General features: G+C 42.0%; 2 protein-coding genes across 3 annotated transcripts in view; one reads left to right on the top strand and one right to left on the bottom strand.

The window, feature by feature from the left end:
• The first annotated feature begins 947 nt into the window (after positions 1-947).
• Positions 948-10,349, top strand: zbtb2b (zinc finger and BTB domain containing 2b). Its single transcript, XM_080048186.1, has 3 exons — positions 948-1,073; positions 3,767-3,947; positions 5,966-10,349. Exons 2-3 carry the CDS (start codon positions 3,775-3,777, stop codon positions 7,365-7,367), a joined length of 1,575 nt encoding a protein of 524 aa, XP_079904312.1. The 5' UTR covers positions 948-1,073; positions 3,767-3,774; the 3' UTR covers positions 7,368-10,349.
• Positions 10,350-11,476: 1,127 nt separating this feature from the next.
• The window catches only part of akap12b (A kinase (PRKA) anchor protein 12b), a gene marked incomplete at its 5' end in the record, with an annotated part of 49,940 nt that continues 36,294 nt past the window's right edge, over positions 11,477-25,122 (bottom strand). Inside the window, 3 exons of one of the 2 annotated variants that reach the window (XM_080047840.1) lie at positions 11,477-13,858; positions 14,780-18,976; positions 24,233-24,445. In XM_080047840.1, coding sequence (XP_079903966.1) covers positions 14,784-18,976; positions 24,233-24,257 — 4,218 coding nt within the window. In that variant the 3' untranslated portion in view covers positions 11,477-13,858; positions 14,780-14,783. Of the gene's footprint in view, positions 13,859-14,779; positions 18,977-24,232; positions 24,446-25,122 lie in introns of those variants that run through there. The other variant, XM_080047841.1, reaches the window with a different exon arrangement.

Below are 25,122 nucleotides of genomic sequence, written 5' to 3'. Positions count from 1 at the left end.
TGGTGACCTCATATTTTGCAGTTTGCCTAATAGTTTTATATCCTTGTATCAGATAATGCTTGTGTCTATTAATGTAGCCTATAGTGTTCATGATGGGAAGTCACTTTAAAATAGCCTACAGTAGCCCAGCTAAAGTAGGCCTATAAGCCTAGTTATTTCTAAGCAATGAATAAGCCTAGGCTATATTAAAAGTCCACTATGTAGCGTATAGGCTAGAAGATATCTGGCTTTATGTGGGCAGCCTTCAGACGCACACAATATTCCTGAGGAAAGTTTTTTTTACTTATGGGAATATAGTTTAAAAATGTTCACTTCTCTGATACACCCAACATTAGACTACATTATAGGGCACCTTTAACCTAGGTTAATATAGCCTATTATAGTCTAAGAGGTCATCATTCTATTGAAGCATAGGCTATAGTCTAAGAATTGGTTTGATAGCCTACTTACAAAATGTTTTAAACGTAGTTTAAATGCCCTATTTTAGCCTATACAACCATTGAATATGGTAAAAACGTGGTCACAACCGAAAATGCAAATGAGAAACCACTGTTGGTAAAGCATAGCCTACTATTTCATTGATATAGAGGGTGAAGGACAAGCCAGGACAACACGTAGCCTACAGCATTTGCACTGCACTGTTTCATGTTTAACGAATCGTTAATGGCAGCGACATAGCGGTTATAACAGCTACACGGTGAGTCAACGTCGCTGTTAGCTGTTTGTGTTTGAACTCACCGGCTGTCAGCAAAAAAAAAGAAAAAGAAAGGTTCGCTCGCAGGGGTTGATCTCACGGCGGTTAAACAGTGCGGGGAATTTACGTTAACTCAACCGCCCCCTTGCTCAACGGATTTTTTGTCTTCACAACGGCTGTTTTTACCCACAGCAGTCATGTGATTGTAACGTAAAACCCCTAACCGGAAAACAACGACGGACGACCCTCTCCGCCGCCAACGAATGCAGCGTTTGGAGGAACAGTACAAGCTGCTGCTGGCCAGAGAGGACGGACAAGTCCCCGGTAACAAACAAACAGCGGCGACACGGCTAAATCCACGGATTTTAGCGGAGAGCAGGTACGAATGTTTTTAGCTGCACGCTCATTATTTCGATTACTGGTAGTGTTACGTTATTTGGCTACTTGTTTGCGCTTTCGCTGTCTGTAATTGTCACGGGGAAGTTAAAAGAAACGCATTCGTGACCAACCCCATCCCCCTTGCGTCTCTCGCTCTCTTTCACTGCGTGTGTGTGTTGTATGTGCGTGCGCGCGCGCACTTGTGTGCCTGCATGCATGTCCGTTTTCTCGCGCTTGTAACCGAGAGAGACCCGAGGCAGAGGCAGGAATCAGTCTGGGCGCGCTATTTTCTACGCTTCCTTCCTGTTATAATTCTTTATGTACCTCAGCTGTTTTGGTATATCTGCATTATTGAGCTGTTTCATTCCCGCAGCGTCTCCTCACATGTGAATTTAACGATGTATTTTCAGAATAACAGAAAATCTCACTACGGAAGTAACTATTCCACGTGTCTACCTCTCTTCAGGGGCGGTGCTTTTATTGTTGCAAACAACTTTGTATTGATCAACACATTGTACCGTGGCTATCTTTGTTGGATCATGTGAATTCAGCTTGAATTGAAACCAATAGCTCTGTGTGATCAATAGTAGTGTCACACTATCGTAGCATAGGCCTACCTATTCATAATAGTTGAGACATCTAAAAATATCTGTGTGATAAGGCGTGGGGGCTCAGCGACTGACTTGAGGGCAAACCATAGCCTACCCATGTTTTCTGGAGTTTCACTACTTCCTGGGGCAATGCAAATCCCACCAAACTGCAGCCTCAAAAATGAAAATAACATTAAGTTGAATCAATACAAATTAAATAGTTTAATTAAAAAAACAATAACTGTTTTGAAGGTAGGATTAATTGCAAGACTGTTGTGTTGGACTGCATTATTTGTAGCTAATCAGGCCAAATACACTCCCAACTGGATGTAGGCCTATATTGAAGTAATGTGTTACAACATGGTCGACTGGTATTTTACATCTTTAGTGGTTGCTGTTGCTGGGCCCTCCTCCTTGCACAAGATAAGGAAACCAATCCTTTTCCTGGAGTGCTGCATGGCCAGCATCTTTGCACTATGACCTCTCTGATTAAATACATATGTGTAGAGGGCCTTTTCAGTGCTTTTGTAACCGGCAGGAGATATGTAGTTATACTTTTCAGATTAAATTGGATTCATTAAAACAGTAAATTGGCTGACGCGGAGCTATCTTCCTTCTGTTGTACAGTAGCCTTCCCGGTGTTTTTCAGGCTATGTGGTGAGGGGGAAGTTTTGGGAGAGAGGAGATTCATCCTGCCCATAGGCTGTTTCCATTCTCCACTGCAAGGGGGTAGAACCAGTTCTGCTTCAGGAATGTTTGTCGACACCCATAACTCTGGTCATGTGATGGCCTGGAGTCCTTGTAGTTCTCCAGTGACCTCCGAGGTCAACAACACCCCTCCCCATTGGTCAGAAGAACCTTAATGTAGCTCTTGGGACTGCTTGGGCTTCATCATCATAACCAAATCATAAAAGGATGTTTCCTTCAAGTCTTTTTTTCAGCAAGTACAAGATCTCGGGATAAAATAAGCTCCACAATACTCTTTATTAACTTCTTTTTGTCAGGGTCTTTCACCGATATGCGTCTGCCAGAACCCTAAGAAGCCCAATTTTATAAGAAACTGATGGATCAGAGTGGATCATTATTAAATGACACATTAGAGATGAATATGAATGAGAATAGATTTAAATAAGCTAAGTGTTTGGCACTCTACTGTGAGTATTTGGTAATAAGAATGCGCATGTCGGGGCGCCCTTAGCTCAGTTGGTAGGGCGTCCCTCCCCGGGCCGGGCCCAGCAGCAGACCCGTGTTCGATTCCCACCCGTGGTCGTTCTCTGCATGTCACTCCTTTCTCTGCCCCATTCCACCGTTGCACTGTCAATAAAGCATAACAAAAATGCCCAAAAAATATCTTAAAACAAAAAAAAAAAATTGCATGTTAAGTCCTAAACATAGCACCATCCCCAGGCATTGACCAAAGAGATTATGAGATAATGGTACTCTTTTAAATTGTCAAACAAGGTTTATAGGGGCATTTTCTTGTTGTGTACACAGACGGACTAGAACAACACCATGGTTGCCATTTGATTGAAAAAAACCTAATGTTCATGGTTTATTCAGAACAAGAATATATATATATATATATATATATATATATATATATATATATATATATATATATATATATATATATTTTTTTTAAAGATACGTTTTGGCATTTTTCATGCTTTATTTGACAGTGTGAAGAGACAGAGGTGAAATGGGGCAGAGAGGGGAATGACATGCAGAGTACGACCGCGGGCGGGAATCGAACCCGGGTCTACCAACTGAGCTAAGGGCGCCCCCCAACAAGAATATTTTCTGATGTCCTGGAAGAAAGTTGAATTCACAAATAACTGATAACATTATTTGCAAAAAAAACATGTCCAAATACTTGTACTACAATTTTCTTTCTTTTTTTGCCAAGCTGTATCATTTCGGTTATTTCCCTGTTCCAAACAAATTGTCTTCTGCGTTACAAAATGATTCTGCACTGTTGTGTTCAGCTTTAGCCTTTACAAGGTCGTTAGATCACCACTGTCAGGCTGACTCTTTGTGGTCACAATAAACTGTGGGCTGCTTGTAGACAGGAAACTCATTGCTGCCTGTGTGTGTCTTTGTGCAGGTTGAAGAATGGAGTTGGCCAACCATGGTCTTATCCTGCTGCAGCAGCTTAATGCACAGAGGGAGTTTGGCTTCCTGTGCGACTGCACTGTCGCTATAGGAGATGTCTTCTTCAAAGCCCACAAAGCTGTCCTGGCTGCCTTCTCCAACTACTTCAGGATGCTCTTCATTCACCAGGACAGGTACAGCAGGAATAAACAGTATTGATATTGGTATGGGACACTTGTTCCATCCCAAGTTAAGATGCTTTTTTATTGTCTCATCAAACCAAATTCTGCAGCCACAACCTACAGGCACAATTTCCAAATGACATGACTTGTTCCCATGTGATCTAACAATGGAGGGCTTTTTTTCTCTGTACAGTAGTTGAGCACTGGACTACAGCCCTCTCCATAAGTATTGGAACAGTGAGGCCAATTCCTTTATTTTTGCTGTAGACTGGAAACATTTGGGTTTGACACCAAAATATGGATATGAGACAATAGATCAACATTTCAGCTTTAATTTCCAGGTATTCACATCTGGATCTGATACACAACTGAGAAGATAGCATTATTTGTAAAGGAACACCACATTTGTAGGTGAGCAAAAGTTTTGGAACGGATAGACTTAAAATAAATTAAAATTAAGAATAAGACTTAATATTTTGTTGCAAAGCCTTCACTTGCAACAACTGCATCAAGCCTTGACATCACAAAACTTTTGAATCCTCCTTTTTGATGCTTTTCCAGGCTTTCACCGCAGCCTTATTCAGTTGCTGTTTGTTTACTCTCTTCAGTCTCCTCTTTAGCAGGTAAAATGCTTGCTCTATAGGGTTTAAGTCTGGAGATTGACTCGACCAGTCTAAAACCTTCCATTTCTTGACCCTGATTAACTCCTTTGTTGTTTTTGCAGTGTGTTTTGGGTCATTATCTTGCTGCATTATGAAGGATATTCCAATCAGTTTGGTTGCATCTTTCTTTAAATTGTCAGACAAAATGTTTGTGTAAACTTCTGAGTTCATTTTGCTGTTGCCATCATGTGTTACATCATCAATGAAGATTAATGAGCCCATCCGAGAAGAAGCCATGCAAGCCCAAGCCATGACATTGCCTTCACCGTGTTTCACAGATGAGCTTGTATGCTTGGGGTCATGAGCAGATCCTTTCTTTCTCCAAACTTTAGCCTTTCCATCACTTTGGTAAAGGTTCATCTTGACAACAACACTAAATTAACTTAGAAGTCTACAGAAAGATTCTGTCTGCCAATTTAAAGAAAGATGCAACCAAACTGATTGGAAGATCCTTCATCATGCAGCAAGGTAATGACCCTAAAAAAACTGCAAAAACCACAAAGGAGTTCATCAGGGGCAAGAAATGGAAAGTTTTAGACTGGTCAAGTCAATCTCCAGACTTAAACCCTATAGAGCATGCATTTTACCTGCTAAAACAAACAACAACTGAATGAGGCTGCAGTAAAGGCCTGGAAAAGCATCACAAAAGAAGAATGCAAAAGTTGTTATGTCAATGGGTCACAGGCTTGATGCAGTTATTGCAAGTGAAGGATTTGCAAGTCTTGTTCACTTTAATTTACTTTAAGTCTATCTGTTCCAATACTTTTGCTCACCTAAAAATTTGGTGTTCCTTTCCTTTACAAAAAATGCTATCTTCTCAGTTGTGTATCAGATCCAGATGTAAATACCTGGAAATGAAAGCTTAAATGTTGATCTATTGTCTCATATTCATATTTTGGTGTCAAACCCAAATGTTTCCAGTCTACAGCAAAAATAAAGGAATTGGCCTCACTGTTCCGATACTTATGGAGGGGACTGTATATCTAAATATTTTTAGCATGATGATGACCCACAACTTTCTTTGTTCAACAAACTGGATTGGATTTAAATCACAAGGTGATTAAGCAGGGTGATTAAGATAAGAACTTGATGCCTGTACTTCCTTGATTATGTGCAGTGTTGAGGATAACTTGCAGAAAGGTAGTCGGAGTCAAACCCAGACAGATTTATTGACATGCTGGTTTTCAACAGCAGTACCAAACCAATGACCCTCTTAAAGTAAAGAAATAGTAAGCCATCGCTTCTCTCTGTTGTCATATGACCGCAGCACTGGTTTATGGTATAAACCAGTGCTGCGGTTTTTAATGTAAACTTTAGGTTATACTATCAACGCTATCACTCGTGACCTGTGATGTGTTTGTGTTTCAGTGACTGTGTGCGTCTGAAGGCTGCCGACATACAGCCAGATATCTTCAGCTACCTCCTCAACCTGATGTACACGGGCAAGCTTGCACCCCAGCTGATAGACCCTGCACGGTTGGAGCAGGGCGTCAGATTCCTGCACGCCTATCCCCTGCTGCAGGAGGCCAGCCAGTCCGTGTATTCACACCCTGAGCACAGCATAAGCCTCTCCACCTCCCTATACGGCATCCAGATCTCTGACCAACAGGTTGGGCCTTCAGACAGGCTGTCTACGCGACGACAGCTCTCCTCACCGTTTGACATGGAGCAGCTCAGCTCAGAGGGCAAGTATCCGTCCACATCGGCCGCCGCGGTTTCATACGCAAGTTCCTTAGCGTCCAAGCTGGCCTCCTCCTCTCACCCAGACGTGGAGGCCTCAACCAGCGGCACCAAGCCTATGGACTTGCTAGTGGCAGACGGTTCCTCAGCCACTACCATCCTCAACGTGAAGCCAAGCATCATGAAGAGGAATTCCTCATTCAGGAAGCATTACTCCTGTCATCTGTGCAGAACCAGATTCACCCAGAGAAGCTTGCTGAGAGAGCATCTCCTCCAACACACCCAAACTCTTCGCCAGATGCCAGCTGAACCCAGCAATGCACTCTCACCTGTGCTGACTGCAGAGCATAGCATGCTAGAGGTAGAAGGGATCCTTAAGGCAATCAAGGCACGCGCAATGGCCTCGGCTTCCACTACAGCAGTAGAGGTAATCAGTGACAATGAGCAAACGCCTGTTTCAGGAACCAACTCGGACTCCCCCCGAGCAGAGGTGTCTACCTCCTGTTGGGGGGTGGGGGGTTTGCACTCCCAGGCAGACACGCCACCTCCGTCAGACATCGCCGACATAGACAACCTGGAGAGCGCTGACTTGGATAGGGAGGTGAAGCGGCGGAAGTACGAGTGCTCCACCTGCGGGCGCAAGTTTATCCAGAAGAGTCACTGGCGTGAACACATGTATATCCACACGGGCAAGCCCTTCAAATGCAGCGCTTGCGGCAAGAGCTTCTGCCGGGCCAACCAGGCCGCACGGCACGTGTGTCTGAATCAGGGGGCTGACAGCTACACCATGGTGGACCGACAGAGTATGGAGCTCTGCGCCGCGGGCGACGACAGCAGCCAGATGGAGGCCATGTTCATGGGCTCGTCAAAGCCTTACAAGTGCAACATTTGTGCAACCACCTTCTCCAGTCCCAATGAGGTGATCAAACACTTGTGCTTCACCCAAGGGGGACTAGTGGGGCTGCAGGAAAACACAGGCGCAGGGATGCTGCTCCAGCCTGAAGAGTTCTCCAAAGATGAAGGCTCTGACTTGTCCAACTCTGGCACTCCTGTGGAAGCTATAAAGACTGAGGAAATCCTCGTAGAGTAGTGCCAAAACTGTGTATTTGTCCTTTTTAACATGTATGTTTATTTTCTAAATTATGATTAATAGCTAAGCTAAAGGTGAAGTAAGTCAGGGTATGTATGTCGGAGGTTCTCTATTTTTAAAACAGTTTTTTTGTTGTGGGTGGGTACAGTATTTTAGAGTTTCTTGGCCCTGAGTATCGGTCTGTTAAGGTCTATTCAAAAGTAAAGTAACCATCCCATAGCTCTCTTGAGTTCAGTCAAACATCATTAGAAAAGCAAATAACTAACACTTGACTCAAGGCTAAGTTGAACACCAATGAGAGAGGAATGAACTATTACCGTGTTTGATCTCATGGTTTTCAGCTTGGTGCAAATTGGTTTTAAACTCTCACGTGGCTGGTTGTACTGCATTTAAGAGCTACTGCTATGGTAAAGCTGCACAGGCAGACTTTGAGTATAAAAGGAAAAGGGAAGCTGCGCCAGTTCCGGAGGAGACAGCGTGTTGTGAGATGATTTGGCCTTGCTAGGTTTGAGGACGAGAATGCGTTTCAAATAGCTAACCACCCCTCTGTAGCTGCCCTGAACAGTTGTTCCTTCGTGGTCATAAATGAGAGGCTATTACTTCAGATAATGCATAGATTATAATTTCATCTGAGAGCATACAACATACTCAGACCTTTGACAATCTGTGCCCTTTTTTTAGTAGATATAATATACAGGGACGTCCATTTGTCTTCCATTCTTGTTTGGTTTGGCTCTGCAGAATGAATACCTTGAAATGTCATGACCATTATTTGCATCCTTCTCAGCAAACATTTGGTTTGTTTGACTCTGTGTTTTGTTGACTGTGCTGTCGAAGTGTGATTCTGTTTCTGATGTCATTACACAACATTAAAGCAAAATTGCTCTCCATAATGAGAGTTTGACCACTGAAAGATATGTCACAACAAGCCAGATTGGTCATTGAGTTTACATTTGAGCCACTTTTATTTGATATTTTATTTTCTTATATTTACCTTAATTATACCTGTTTGGTTACCTATTGAAGAAAAACAGCATGTTCCACTCAGACACGTACCGTGATTGGAGGCTGTCCTGTACAATATTGTACATTTACTTGTAAAGCCGCTAATTTCTTTTGTTTGACATGCTTTTCTAATTTTATATACAATGCTATATTTACAAAGATTAGTTTATATTTCAAAGGTCTATGTATATGAATAGACCTACAGCTTTTAAAATCAGATTACATTTGGTTTCTAGTGAACTTTTATGTATTAGGGATGGGCATGATACATTTATATTTGATAAAAATTAGATCTTTGTGGGGGTTTTTTTGTGTGCCAAATTTCAGCTGTTTGCTAATTTTATTGATTTTGTGCAAAGGGAAACATTTTTGCTGTATTGTGAAAGCCCTCGATATGTTCCTCAACATTGTCTCCATTCAGAAAAAGAAACAGTAGCCAGAAGAAAAAAACACTGTAGGAAAAATGATGCAGGTGGAAATAGTGAAATCAATTTGATGCAGAGGTAGTAAGTAGAGTTTGCAGGCTCCAACTGTCCGCATGGAGGTCTTATAAACTCAGGCAAGGATTATGACAGGACACAAGCGACTGTTGGCTTGAATATAAGACACATAAAATCCTAGGGGGTTTATACCTGACTGTCATGTGTTATGGGAATACAAAGGATGCTATTTATTCTAATTTGCAACATCAGTTGTTTGAACAGAAATACTTTTCTATGTACTACTGATGCCTGGAAATTGTGAGAAAAAAAACCTGACATGTCCAATTAATGTGAAGCAGCTTTATAATTTGTCAAGTGTAAAATCAGCACAAGTAGCAAACATTCTCAATTTCATTTTTATCTTTACTTATTTGAATATGAAGATGAAGTTATTTTAGAGTATCCGTCTTAATATTGTTATTGTTCATTTTTAGTGGAAAATAAATTGTGCATTGTATTGTTATTGCCACAGCATTGCTTTATTTTTTATAATAATTCGATCCCCTTAACTTTATCCTATCCTCAAGGTTTTAAAAACCAAAAGATCATTTCTCTCAAGTCTGTCATTTGTCTTCCAAATCTCTTTGAATAAACAAGTCTAATCCTATGATGCTCTTGAAGTTGTTAACTAGGCTTTGTCGAATATTATTTTAAGTTTCGTTTAGAAAATAAGGAAAAATGCCCATCCTTAGTATGCTTATTATAGGCCTAAATAGTTTTTTTTCTTTTCAACTTTATATTCAGCTGTATAAAGGATTGAGAAGCAGTTGCTGTTTTGATGCAATGAGCCCAGTGTCTGGCTAGATGGAGCTGTTTTTCTTATTTGTCTTCTCAGGTCTATAGTGAGAACAATTTGACGTAATATCTTTACTAGTGTTTTTGTGGCGTGGTTGCCATATCATCACATCTTGGTTCACATAAGACAACACAAATATAATCCTAAGAGTGTTTAGCATCGACTAAGAGGGAAGAATTCTTGTTTGTGTCTTGTCTTCTGGAGGGATTTGAAAGACTATGACATTCATTTCTCAGAGCTCAATTAATTCATAGACGTATGCACAGCCATCTGAAAAGCCTAAATCCTTCTTCAGTTGATTTTGTCGTTTTCCGTCATCCACGCCAGTCCTGTAACTCAATGGTTGTGTGTGCGTGTGTGTGTGTGTGTGTGTGTGTGTGTGTGTGTGTTTAAACATCTCAGTATCTCAGGAAGAGGAGACGTTTGACATGCTCTCTTTCCTGTCCAGTGTTGTTTATCAAAAACAACCATTTCATTTCCATCCTGTGATCCTACTCCGGGTTGGGATGCCCAATTTACATCTACTGTTGTAGATGTAACATGTTCTATGTTCTCAGGAATGTGAGTCATTCTCTGTATAAATAACGGTATTTTCTTTTAGTGAGGAATGAACAATAAAAACATGTCTTTTTAATACTTGTTAATATTCTTGTCTCATCTTCGCCTTAATAAAACAGCATCTGGAGCTGTTCTTCATTCTCTTGGTTTCATTCATAAGTAGTACTCAATAAACCCCATGTGATTGTCAGCAGATTAAATTACATTTTAATGTTTTATTAATCTACAAAAAATTGAGAATAATAACTTCTGCTGTGAGTTTTTTTTATTTTATTATTACAACTTTGTCTCTGATCCTAACAAAGTTGTTTAGGAACCCAGTATTTATCCTTTGGTTGTATCCAACCAATCCTCATTTTAAGAACAAAGTTCAATCATTTGTAGATGTGCCTATTGCAAGCAAAATGCTTGATAGCTCTCGTCTGAAAAGTAAACAAGCCTAGTTTTGCACTGCAAGGGGGTTTCTGCTGTTTGTTCACCTGTTTCATCTTCCAATGAACAGTAACAATACTACAGAAATAATTATTCTGAAAGGTAAAGCTAAAAACAAACTAGGTATAAACAAATGGCCAACCATGGCAACTACAAGGATATGGGATACTGACTTTTGATCGCCTTTAGTCATGAAGTAAAAGACTATCTGACTACATTTTGTGTTTAATGTCTGCAATATGATGAATTGTTTTAAATTTGGGTAAATATATGATAATTGTGAATATTGTGTGCTTGCATATATATGTTTGTATGTGTGTTATGTTGTGTTTGTCTTGTGAATAAAAAATATTTCATCTTTATTTATAGATTTTTATTATTTTGGTGGATGTCAGCTGTTTGATTTTATTTGTCAAACACATAAACTACAACCCCAATTCCGAAAAAAGTTGGGACGTTATGTAGAATGTGAATAAAACAGAATGTGATCATTTCCTAATCCTTTTCGACATGTTTTCAATAAATAACAGTGAACAATTTAAAAATTGTAACACGTTTCAAAATTGTATATTTGTGTATATTTACAAGAAAAAAAATTGTATCAGTTTAAACAAATACATGTGATGTATTTGTACTGGTATTTATTGAATACTTTTCGAAAAGGTTTGGAAAATTATCACATTCTGTTTTACTCTCATTTTATACAACGTCCCAACTTCGGAATTGGGCTAAGAGTTCTAATTAAAATATTAAGTATCAAATTTGCTGCGTTGGTAAATGTATTTGTTGTGATTGCTTGTGTATTAAAAGGTCCAGAGTTGAATACAAAGCACACACCGATTTTCTCTAACTTTATTGAAGGAAATATAGACAAGTTTCTGTATCCTTACTATCAACAGCATGGAAAATATAAAATACAACTAAGACCATGCTACGTGAATATTATGCTGAATGGCTGCAGGTTATTAGTTAATATTACAACAATATGGTTTTAAGTACATACAGTAGGTAAACAATCTGTACAAATGTTAACAAGTTCACAGTTAAGTGTGTTACAAAAAGCAGGGAGGACTGAATTAGGCAGGCGACCCAACTAAATTGCTTTACATTATGCAACAATAGCAAAATTCTTTAGTTCACTAGTCTTTTATATATATTTTTTCATAAAGCAAATATGAATGCGCCACACCTTCTAGTAATGGGAAGTGGTGACCTAACAGGGGTCCAAACTTCCTGATCTCTCTCTCTTTCTCTCTCTCTCTTTCTCGTTTGGTCATAAAGCTGAGTGAAATGTGAGCAATCAAATTAAATTCAATTGATTAAAAGAAGCACTCACAGTTTGTTCTCAAAATGTCTGAATGGTTGATGCAATGCAAGTTTGTCAAATTTGGTAGGAAAAAAAAGGAATGAATACCAGTGCAACCTATAGTCGCCCATGTTTGCTTTGGTGCTGAAACTAGATCACATGATTGTTAATCCTCCATCCTACAAACAAAACAGTAAACCTGATGCGTGACTCTAAGTAGCTGAGTAGATGCGTTAGGAAATGTAATTGGATGCAACTGATGTCCCTGACGGATCCTAACTCGATTTGGTTTTTTAAATTAATAATAAAATAAGCTTTTCTATTTGCTTCTGGTACCATCAGCCAGTGTCTGTACCGCTCTAATTCCCCAACCATTTTATCCACATCCTCCCTGGTGCAAGTGTTATGGACCTGAGCAATCATGCTGGGTGAGGAACATCACATAGGAGCTAGAACCATAAGACTGGACTCAACCAAAATCATTGTCATACATTATCACCCTTGATGAAACATATAGATGAAGTTGAAATAGCACCAATAACTAAAGGGTGTACTACTGTTTGTAGGCAACAGAGGGCGTTAACAAACTGTCTCATTATCAAGAAATATAAATATAGTGTAGAAAGGAAAGAAAGAAACGAACATTACACACAGTATGTCACACGGTCACTCAGGAAACAAGGCCATTAAACACTGTGAACATGATATGCTTTGTAAGTGTTTCTTAGGCTCTCTACCCACTAAAAATACTGTGTCCTTTGTAAGTCGCTTTTGACCAAATTCCTCTGCCACATAATCAGATGAGGGTGTTATAATAGTATTTTTATTGGATTATAACATGAAACAATGTGTAACAATGTCTTTTTTTCACAGTAAAATCAGGCAGTGATTGTTTTGTCTTATCTACATGAAGCTTATTCAGTATGTCGTTGGGGGTGCAGAGTGAGAACACAATGTGACAAGACAATGTGTCAAAAGTCAAACATTTCTGGTGGATATCATCATACTCTCTGCCCTCTTAAGTCAGTGTTAACATCCACTGTCACACTTGTACCATGGTTTAGTTCTAATTGCTACAGAGTCTTGAAATAATCATTGATTATGACTATGACATTTGTGATACACTGGTCTGTTTTATGTCTCACAATTCTTTTGGAAAATACTAGAAATGTGTCAGCTGTTTCTCTACATCAACCGTAAGTTGACTGTCGTTATTTTGCTCTAAACAATACCTGATGTATCACAGCTTAATATGGGAACTTTAAAAACAGGCAACAATGTCAAATACAATAACAAAATAGGACATAAAAATAAAGACTTGTGGGTGAATGAACGAAAACCCAAGATATAAATACAATATACAAGATAATGATCCTCCATCTCTTCACCTTCTGACACCATTTCAATCTCACTTCTATACACATACAAACACGCGTGCGCACACACATGTGAACAGATACACACTGGACCAGGTTGCTGCCTCTCGTCTTATTGCAGCAAGGGCAATGGAAAGACACTGAACAAACATCACACTGATTAAAAGCCAGATGGGATGCTTCAGAGGCTCAGGGCATGCTTTTGTTTAGTGTGTGTGTGTGTTTGTGTGTGTATGTGTGTGTGCGTAAGAGAGAGTGAGTAATTGGGAGGAAGGTGAGGATATGGTGGCGGGCGGGAAGTCACGCTGTGGTGACAGGGCTGCAGGATGGGATTGGAGTACAGGTGGAAGGGGAGGTGGAGAGAATGGCGGAGCTGTTGCTCAGTCACTCAGTCTCTCTGGGCGGGGCCCAGTCTCGGTGTGTTACCACAGAGCTGCCTATCTCTCTCTCTCTCTCTCTCTCTCTCTCTCTCTCCCTCATCGTTCACTTCCTGGTCCAGACAGAGTGTCTCCCAGGCATCAGTCTTGTGTCATCAGCTGTGTAGTAGAGGAACAAAAAAACAGACATTAGACACAAGGTAGGACTGCATATTTTTCTCTTGAAAAAGTATGTCAATGATTCAGCATAGACTAACTGTTAGAGGGCCGCTATTAAGCTGCTGTCACTCACCGCACTCTAGTCTGTCTTACTTTCCCCATTTAAATTCATCTCCCTACTCCTCTGCTGCGGAGCATCATGACTGCTTGATAAATATTAAAGGGAACTACGCCCGGTTTCTCCCTCCTCATTGGTTGGATCAGATAACATCAGACAGTAACACTAAAACATAGTTGCGCATTAAAATTGCGCTATCCTGCACATATTAAAGTTATAATTCAGTCAAAATGACAAAAAAAAACAACTTAAGTCTATGAGGCCTTGAAATTGAATCTAACCAAATGGGTACTCCGACATGGTTTCTTGACTCCATACTGAGACTGTGATAGAAGGAAAACAGGAGGAGGGAGCGGAGGAATCATAATCAGTCTTTCAGCACAAGTTCATCTGCCCCTCACACACCGCTTCCCTTTAAGACCCCGGCCTACAAAGAAGGGGTCAACGGCGGCATTCCTGCTTTGATATCAAAGGTCCCCTGGTTACTCATGGCCCGAACAAAAGCTTTTTCATCTGGCCAGTGGGCAAATCCCCTCCCCTACTCCCTAATAAAAGTAGGGCTCATTGATGTTTCAAAAAAGCCCCTATGAGAAGATTGTTTGATAGGCCAACAAAGGAATTTTGAAAATAACCACACTTTTTCATTCTTTACTATTCCTTCACTAAATTGTATAGAACTAAAACACAATCTGTTAAACTTTTTGACTATTAAACTTGCATTTTGATCTGTTACGATATAGGGGTATATAAACTATAACCCTATAAACTTTCAAACATTTACAAAATATTGTAATCAGTCTCACCTGCTCATGATGCCGCTGTGATCTCTGTGGACACAGGCTCGATCTCCTTCACAGCCTCCTCAATCACCTCGATCACCTGCGCCATCACCTCCGCACACTTTCCTGATGACCTTTTCTCTGTCTCTGGTTGGCTGGCTACTTCCTCTGGGTCTTCCTCTTCTGAATCTTGAGGCTCCTCTGACAGCGTTGAGAGCTTGTTTTCACGTGGAGCGCTCTCAGGTTTTACGCTGGTGTCTTCAGACACTAGACCATTGCTGTCAAACTCCACCACAGCCTCTTCTTCCACCGTCACTTCCTCAAACACCTGTGCTGTCTGAAGCACTACTTGGACGGGCATGTGAATCGCAAGCACTTCCTCTTTGTCTTCCTCTGACTTGGCTTCCTCTGATTCTGGTTTCACTTCCTCCGTTGCTTCTTTAACATCTGGTTCTTGGACCTCTGTGTCTTCTTTGCTCTGTTCCTCCTTGACTTGTTCAAGCTCTTCACCTGTCTGACTCTCTGCCTTGATCTGAACCACTTCTTCCACAACAGTTTCTTCACTTACTTCAACCTCCACAGCTTTCTTCAACCCTTCTTCTGGTTTCTTTTCCTCTTCCACCTCAATGCTCTCTGTTACCTCGGTTGGGATTTTGTCAGTGACCACCACAGCGACATGGAGAGGCTTAGGTGACTTTGGTGCTGGTTTTTCGCAGACGGCAACCAAAGTTTCAGTAATAATAGGGGTCTCTGTTGTGATCTCAATCTCTTTCTCTGTTGTTGCTACAGCCTGGACTGGTTCTGGGACAGAGTCTGTTGGAGTTGTGGGCTTTTCAGGATCGGACATGTCTTCTGAAACTTTGTCCATGGCATCCTGAATGACAGCCTCAGCAATGATCTTGCTCTGAGCCTCAATTTCACTGACATGCATGGTTTCTTCCTCGACTTTCTCCATCTTCTCGCTGGCTTGCTCAATAATTGCATTGGTATCTGACAATGCTGTTTGAATGGTAGTGGCCTCTGCAACATTTACATTGTCAACTTGCCTTGACACAGATGCATTTTCTGTGATCACCACATCTGATGTTTCCATTTGTTCAGGGTCCGCACTGACTGGGGCCACAAGGACCACTGTTTCCATGATTACAGGGGCTTCCTGAACTGGTCCAACTTCACTGACAGCTGGCTCAATCTCCTTTGTGATGGTGGAAGATATCTCTAGCTTCACATTCGGAATTACATCTGTAATAGGGGTATTTTCTACAGTGGCAATTACTTGTTCTGTGTCAAATTCTACCGCCTTGGTTTCTACAGTTGGCTCACTGACTTCCACACTCTGGGCATAAAGACCTGCTTCAGTAGTTTGTGTGATGGGATCGACAACCTCAGCTTTTGGAGAGTTCTCGCTCTTGATGGTAGGGTGAACGACCTCAGACTCCTCCAGAACTAAACTCTCAATTCCTACCTTCTCAATTTCAGGTTCATAGCTGTCTCTGGCTGCTTGAATGCTTGCCACTCCATTCAGTGTAATTTCAACAACAGGCTCAAGCTCGGTGGTTTCCACTTGGTGTACTTGGGCTGTGAGCACTGGATCTTCTGTATGAATGGCTTCCTCTTTACTTGGTGGCAGCTCTTCCTTCAACACCTCTGTGCTTAGAGAGTCATGGATCACAGTTAAACACTCTGTGATGGGCATTGCCGGTTTCTCCAGAGCAACTTTGGCAATCTCCTTCGTTCCCAGGCCAGTGCAGATAGCCATGGCCTCTTGAGGGGCATGTTTCTCCAGGGCGGTATTTGTGTTCGACTCTGCATTCTCAATTGGAGGTTCATACTCTGTTTGTTCAGAAGCAACCTCAATTGGTACATCTTCAACAGCCACAGACATCTCTGGTGGGATTTCAGTGACAGTGGCCTCAATAGCCTCTATGACCTCCTCTGCATTCTCAGGCTTGGGACCCTTAGGAACAGGAGTGGTTGCACCAGCCGGAGCTCTTGCCACAGGCTTCATCTCAGCTAGGGACAGTCTGCGCCCTAAAGCCCTAGGGGGCGGAGGGGCCTCGTCCTCAATTTCATCCTCTGTACCGTCAGTATCAACAGACTTCGGTGTGGCAGCATTCTCTGCCTCCTCTGGAATATCACTCAGCTCATCATGTTTCTCTTCAGTTTCTTCGACATGGGCTGGGATCCATGAAGGGGCTCTATCTTCAGCAGTCACGTTAACCTGGACTGGAGATGGTTCCGCAGGTGCTTCCTGTTCAGCTTCAACTTGCTCATCGTACTCTGAGAGAGGAACCACGGCTGGGGTGTCAGAGTCCTCCTCACCTGAGACCTGTTCGTTGGTGGCTTGTTTGTCCGCCTTCTTCTTTTTGCGTCCAGGCAAGAACTTCCTCAAAGAGAATGAGGATTCGTCTTTTGGTGCTTCACTATCAGACTGGACTTGTTCTGCGGCCTCCTCTAGCTTTTCCTCACCTTTGGTCTTATTCTTTATCATACGTTTCAGTGTGTCCCAAGTGGACTCTCTTTCAGGGGAGGAAGCAACTTCTCCTTCACTTTCTGTGCTTCCAGAAGTAACAATGGCAGCCTCAGTTGTGTCATCATGCTCCCCTTCTTCTGCTGTTGTTGCGGGTGCTGCTGCTGGTAGTTCCTCTTCGATCTTGGTCTCATCGTCATCAGAATCAGAGGTCTTCCTGGTCCTCTTCTTAGGTCCACCCATACACATTAAAGCCTCCCAGGAGACAGAGCTGTCCATTTTCTTTTTGGGCTCCTCCGTGCTGCTGACTAGTTTCTCAGCATTTTCGGTCTTTGGCTCTTCTTCAGCTGGCTCTTCCTCCTTAGCCTCCTCCTCAACACTCTTATCTGCTAAGGGGGCACTCTCAGAAGAGGACAGGGTGGCCGACTTTGCTGGTTTCTCAGCCGTGGCTTCATCTTCGCTCTCAGAAGACCTTTTTACACGCTTCTTGGGCGTTACTAGTTTCTTGAAGGAGGACCAGGCAATGATGCCCTCTTTTTTCTTCTCTCCATCAGAGGCAACCTCACCGTCCACCTCCACAGTGATCACATGCTCCCCTGAGTCCTCTGGGGATGAGGGACCACTGTCACCTTTGGGAGCCTCTGCTGACTCGGTGGAGGATTGAAGGTGCTCAGCTGCCTGTTCACCAGATTCAGTAAGCTTTGACTCCGCTTCTTTCTTGGTCTTCTGTTTCTTTGTTGAGAGCTTCTTCAAGCCAGCTCCAGTGAAAAGCTTCCTCAGGGGACTTCCCTGGGGCTTTGCCTTCTCCTGTGAGGCCAGCAGCTCAGCCTCAGAAGTCACCTCTGCTGGGGCCTTCTCACTGTCTTCACTAGGTTCGCCCTTTTCTTCTTCCTGTTTGTTCTCATCAGTGGAAGGGGTTTCAGTAGTAACCTCAGGCTCTGATTTTGCTTCCTCAGGGGAAGCTGGGGCCTCTTCCTTGGGCTCTGACTTTTCTTCCTCAAGAGTTGCTGGGGCTGCCTCCTTGGTTTCTTGTTCCATCTCATCCTTTGCCTCCTTTTCTTCCGTAGCAGCAGTTTCTTCTGGCTTAGCTGTCTCTTCTTCAACAGCTTCCTCCTTGTCTTCCTCCTCTTTTGTCTTCTTGATGCTGGCTTTCTTTCTCAGGTTAGAAAAGAGTCCCGTGCTGAAGAGTTTCCTAAAGGGGGACATGGTGGTCTCCTGGGATGGCGCGGCGGACTCTCCTTCCTTCTCTGCTCCATCCTCCTTGACTACTTCATCAGTCGCTTCAGCAGCAGCGCCCTCAGCTGGGACGTCAGTGGTTTCAGCTTTGTTGCTATCTTTAACGGCTTCGGCCTCAGCAGTAGACGCCTCTGTATCAGCTTCCTTTTCTTCAGCTGTGCTCTTCTCCTCACCAGCGGCAGCCTCTTCCTCCTTTGCAGGTTCATCATTCCCACTGACTTCCTCTCCTTTATCTTTGACTGTCAGTAGCTTCACAGGGTCTTTCTCCTCACTCTTGTCCTTCTTCAGTGTGAACTTAAAGCCCACAAAGCGGAAGATCTTTTTGAAGCCCACTTCACCGGCGTCACCAGGTTTCTCCTCTGCTGCTTTCTCCTCAACAGCGGAGATGTCATTAGCATCAGCCGATTCCTTCTCCACTTTATCGCCATTCACTTGAGTAGCCACTTCATCCTGGGCGTCCATAGTCTCAGGAGACTCCTCTTTCTGAGCCACAGACACACCATCTGGCTGGCCAACTGAAATGACAAGAAGAAATATTTCAATATAATATTCATAGAAAATGGTTTCATCAGAGCTACAATTTGTCACTTGCAATTTACACAAACTCACAAAATTAAACCAATGGCCCAGTCACTTTATCTTCAATCAAATCTCTACACCATTAGCCTGAGCAGAAACACTCATTACAAACAAAAGTGTGTTATCATGGTGAAGTACTTATTGCCATCTTCAGAAAATTGAAAACATTGTACAGAAAGAATTTGCTCAGAGGATCCTCACCCCTAAGCTGATTTTATTAAGAGTGTGATTACTTAATTGCAATCAGATGGCCAGTTAATTCTGTGCTATGTAAACACGCCAAATAAATAAAGGTTTCAGCATTGACACATATCACTGTAATCCCCAAAGGGAGCTAAATAAATAAAAATTGCACATTAAGTGTAATGCTATTGGCAATTTCTGGATTATTCTTAAGCCGGCAATGCATCATGTTGTGAACAACTTCTACTTTCTTTTGAATTTTAGGCTGGATCACTTAGTCTACTATTGTGAGTAATTCCCTGGTGGTGTACAAATATAAGACACATGACGTATGAGAGAGATAAATGCACACATTAATCACATTCACATGATGTCTGCATGCCATGTCTATCTGTGTTTTGACAGTGGAAGGCCTAGGGGGGTGATGACCTGCCAGTGTCTGAAGCGTTTCTTCTTTTTTCTCTTCCTTTCTACTCAGAACTCACTACATTGGAAAACCTCCCACTGGACTTTCAAAACAAATTCCCAGGACTTTAAATGCTCAGCTATCAGCTTACCTGATTACCCATACTGGGAAACACCAAGACACATACCATTACCTAACACATTCCCTAAAACCTTACACGCTGTGGGAACTACTTCCTTCTCTTTAACCATCAGTACATATCAAAGCACTTCTTTAAATACTGTAGAGCTCTAATTTATAAAAGTTAATATAAGGCGCAATCTTTAATTCAAAATTTATGCAATTTTTTTTGTGATGACAGTTTAAAAAAGATACATAATTGTTCTTACTATTTTTAATTATGGTATCTACTATGGAATGAGATTCAGTTCATACATAGATCTCTATATCAGTGAAAGATGAATGTGTTGTTGTGTCAAACAAAAATGTAAAACTCTGTGCCCACAACTGTCCACATCCTTTTGTTAAATTATAGGCATGAAGCTTCACTCAGAAGTGCTGCATTCCTTGAATAGTTAAGCTTTCAACAGAAAAATCAAATACATTTTTTTAATTGACGAACAATTTTTTTATTGACTAACAGGCGAAAAGGCGTAAACACTCTCTCCAAACAAGGCAGTTTTAAGATTCTAAATTTGTTAGGTTAAATAAAGAAGTGCTGCTTTCATGCAATAATTTTGTTTGTGAGGGCACGCCCATATCTTATGCACAGAGTCAACTTGAGAGGAATGTGAGCTATGCTGTCCTCTGTGTTTGGGAACATTATTTTAGGATCCCCTAAACATAAAATGAACTTTAAATGCCAGGGGAATTCAAGGGTGTTTATTTGTTTTTCAGTTAAACTGTGACTCTGCTGTGGCTGTGTAAGGGGCACTTTACACGGCCACGCAAAACGGTGCATACGCAGAAAAATTTCTGCGGTTGCACTATATCATTTACAGGAAAACAGCAAACGCAAACGCAAACGCAGGCATGAACCGCAGATTTTTGAGATCACCTCCGAGGGAGGATTTTTTGGAAAACTTAACGGTTTTGGTTTCCTGTGAACACCGAAACCATTTCCCCTGATAACGCTGACGTCACGGCTCCACCCTCACACATGCGCATTGCGTTTGGATATAAATAGGCATGCGCCGTCTTTGTAGGTCCACGTGCGCCAGTTGGAAAACAACAACAACAATGGCGGATCACCGAGCTGTATTCGTTGTGCTCATGGACGTTGTGCTGTTGCTGATGCATTTGTTATCGTACCACCAATCGCTCCTACAAGCAAATAGGGAAAGAGTTGTGCTCTGCCTGTTTTTCTAGCTAAATAAACGTGTGTCACTTCTATATGCCAGGGACACGGCTCTACATTAAAAAAACACTATCAGCGTGCAGCGGTTAAGTTAGGCTACTGTTCAACAAAAGGAGCATTAAGGCTACGGCTTCACAGTAAAAGCATTTCACTGGCTAAACATTCATAGCATTTCGCTGGACACACGTGAGTTGACTTTTATTTTGAAGTACGCCTAACAGGAAAATATCCGCTCACGAAGCCCCTTCACTATCAGCAAGTCTGCTGTTTTTCCGAGTTCAATGCGGTGAAATAAGAGGACAGTCTTTTACAATATTTGTAACCCCAAGCTTACACCAACCGCTTTATGAACGTTAGTGGCATTAATTTTCGGTTACAGTAAGGTTGTATGCATCAAATTGTACCGGAAGAGCTATCTACTAGGCTGTGTCACCGCTGACTATTGGCTTGGCATGGCTGCTACTTCAGCGATTTCGGCCCGTTTCCTCTGAAAACTTTGTGTACGGGTGAAGATGTCAGATAAATTGTGTCTGAACGGGTTTTTTTTTAAAAAACCAAAAACGGGAAAACTCACGTTTTCACTGTGTAAAGTGCCCCTAAGATTCAAACCAAACAATACAGGCCTCTTCTACTACCCGTCCTTAAAATGAGTCTCAATCCCCTTGACCCAAATTCCACCACAGCAGGATGGATGGGGACCCACCCCCTCTCTTCCCAAGGCACACACTCATGCAAACACAATAGTCTTCTCACCCTTTCTGGCCTCCAAAAATAAAGGAAAGGGGGGTGGTCAACTTTTTCTATTATCAAGACACACTGCAGCTTTGGGGGAAAAAGTTTTCTGACTTTGCCAAACAAATGTGAACATGCATAAAGAAGGGGCTGATTCAGTGGGGATTCATAAACTACATCTGTGTCACATGGCATTGGGCCCTTCTCTCACACATAGGTGTTATTTTCAGGGCACTATGTTCAATCACACAGTCAACAAGCAAGTCAACACCAGAAGAAACACAAACATCATGTGAAACTATGTAGTGTTCATCTAACATGAAACCTGAGGAAATTCAGTTTGACTAAGCTTAAATAGCAAATACCAATTCCACTGAACAGTTTTCAATGAAGGTCTGGTGAAGTGAATAGTTTTTAAGTGATCAAATCTGAGTGTGTGTGTGTGTGTGTGTGTGTGTGTGTGTGTGTGTGTGTGTGTGTGTGTGTGTGTGTGTGTGTGTGTGTGTGTGTGTGTGCTCTGAAAATAGACTAGAATTGGATGTGCTTGTTTTTTATAAGTGGGAGACCACTGTGTCTTGATTGGAGTGTGTGTGTGTGTGTGTGTGTGTAGGAGGGGTCAGACTGCCAGACAAGGCCATGAGTGTCTACATGTATAATAAAACAGGAGCCATGTTGATTTAACAGACTACTGGGATCTCTTGACTCTTTTTGATCTTTTTCTTCCGGTCAAGCTTTTTTTTCACAGACACACAACTGTTAACATCCCTAGATTGAATGGGTGGGGGTTAATGTGTGGCGGAATAGGGCGGCTGTTTTGAATAACGACTGTACCAGAAAGAATGTGGGTGTGAGAGGTGAGGCTACAGGGGGTGAGGGGGGGGACAGTTAAGAGATGAAGGGTTGCTGTTGGGCACTTGTGGTGGGGGGGAGAGGGCTGCCCTGGGGGTGAAGACCTTGCTCACATTATGGGGTGCTACATACTTCTGACACACACATTCATAGCTGAAATGCCTCCGCTCTGCTGGAGACAGGCTTTGTTTATGTGTGAGAGTGAGAGCATGTGGTAAGGCGATACTCTCATATTAAATATCCTCGCCGCAGCCAAAAACGATTGTTGTAAATCCACTCCAGAGATCAGATAATGTTTCTGTAGTGGCTGTTTCAGCCCTAGCGTGGGTTTGTGTGTTGTTGGGGGTGGGGGGAGGCTTGAATGGCAGCTATTCTTTCTACACACTATTTACAAACTTTGCTAAATATATGCAAATCCTTGATGTAATTCCCATTGTCTGGAGGAGAAGCCCTTTAAACAAAAGAAGTCAGTTAAAAAAGAGGGCAGGACACCCCCCACCCTTTCTAGTCTACCATAGATGTGGTCACAGCGTCTCGGCTACAGGGGAGCCTACAAACTAATAACACCTACTATTACACCATGTGACCCTATCTTATTGAGATTAAGTCAGAGGCTGGTCTGGCTGTGTGTTGAATCAGGCCACGGCAAGGTATAAGAAAACACAAGTGGTTATCTATTGATATCATTGCTTTGGTTTTCCATTCATGTACAGAAACCAAAGGTCACCATGAAGCAAAACAATCCTAACTTGCTCCATTTGAACCATCACTCCCAGTTATGAGTCCTAAAGAAGAATCGGTCTTGGCATGTAATTAATTCCATACCCCCCTGACCCGCCCTCCTTACCCTCTGCGGCTAAACTAAATAACCCCACTGGGAATTAGGATTCCACTCTAATCTAATGAAACACTTCACATGACGGGACACAGGGAAATGGCTCAGATGGTGATATGAGCTAAAAGAAGACAAAGAAAACATTTCTGGGAATACATCTTCAGATATGTGTATCTTGCAGCTGTCACTGAAGAATACTTTTCCCACCAAGGAGTTTGACTTACGCATAGGATGTGTACCTCGAGTTCAGATCAGCCAGCAGTTGGCTTTGGCAATAGATTGTTGCTGTTGTTACAGCACTTAGTTAGTACTGTAGATAAACAGGTATTTACTACGGGGCTAGTGTGGGAGATCAAAAAGGAGGATGTTTCTAGGGATTTTTTACTTCTACACATTCGTAAACACTTGATGCACTTTTAAATTGAGCCCAGAATGAAATAAATGTTAATGACATAAGAAAACTGGAAGCTGTTAAACAGGATTTATATTTATATTCAATGAGGCAAAAGCCCATCTCCAAGTGAAATCACTCGTCCGTGCCGGGACATCCACAAAGCACAATGCTAACTAACCACACCCTCAGGACAACAATGCCTTCAGCTACACTCACTCATGCAAAGAGAAACCCCTGCTCTTGGTTTCAGGCATACCCTCAATAACCGACTCAAAGCCAACGAATATCAAAATGTCTTTGTTTTAAGTTATTTTAAAAAATATAATATATATTGGTTCTTCACAGGAAAGCAGCCACAAATGTTCCAGCAAAGTTGAAGAGAGCTCTACATTGTTCAACTGTTATCAATGCAACTTTAATGGATCAGTGTTCTCACCTGTTAGAGTTATTGTTCCAAGCATTTGTAAACGTCCCAAAAAAGTCCTTCAAAAAAGAAATCAAAAATACAAAAACACACGCACAATGTTTGTCTTGGATGATTGAAAAAATATTTCAAAAAATTGGTCGTCTTGCACGCTCTGTAAAATCTAAAAAGTTTGCTTCTTTGACTTGGCTCTGTCTTAAACACTGAGGGCTGAAGCGGTGTGTTTCTCTCTCTCTCTCTCTCTCTCTCTTGCAGCGCTTCCAGCTAGTATGAACAGAAAAGAGGGCTCCACACACATTTCAACAGACTGACACACATGTCATGTTAGGACCACCCCTGCCTCCCTCTTCCTCCCACCTCCCCCTCCCTTCTTCAGCTGTTGTGAATGAGCCCTCGCCCCCCCCCCTCCCTTATTCACTCAGCCTCCCTCAGACTTCTCCTTCCACCCGGGATGACTGGAGCTCCTCATGTGATCTTTCATGGAAGCATTTGTTGCATACTCCTCCAAACAAAAGACAACAACTACTGTACATGTTCAAACTCTATATGTCCCCCCCCCCTCCACTTAATTCCTAACAATGTTTTATACACATTATTATTTTTGGAAGGGAGGGGGTCCCCTCTACAGTCTCCTTCTCTGGCCTTAATACCCAAATGTGTCCTCAATAGGCAGCCACACAGAAAAAAACAACCCAACAGTCTAATGTCCCCTCCTCACCTTCTTTCCCCCTTCATTTTAGGGGACACTAATGTCACTAGCAATGCAGGGATTTACAGACCTTCTTATTTATTCCTAATTAGATGTGGTTATTTGTTCAGCCTTTTTGTGGGTTACTTATGATCCAAATTCTTCAGAAAAAATAGATCCCATACTAAAGTTCACACCCAAACCATGAACAGGC

Source organism: Ammodytes marinus (genome assembly GCF_949987685.1).
Source record: "Ammodytes marinus genome assembly, chromosome: 19".
In the NCBI taxonomy this organism is placed as follows: Eukaryota; Metazoa; Chordata; class Actinopteri; order Uranoscopiformes; family Ammodytidae; genus Ammodytes; species Ammodytes marinus.
Note: the sequence above shows the minus strand (reverse complement) of the source record. Positions and strands in the feature narration are given on the sequence as shown.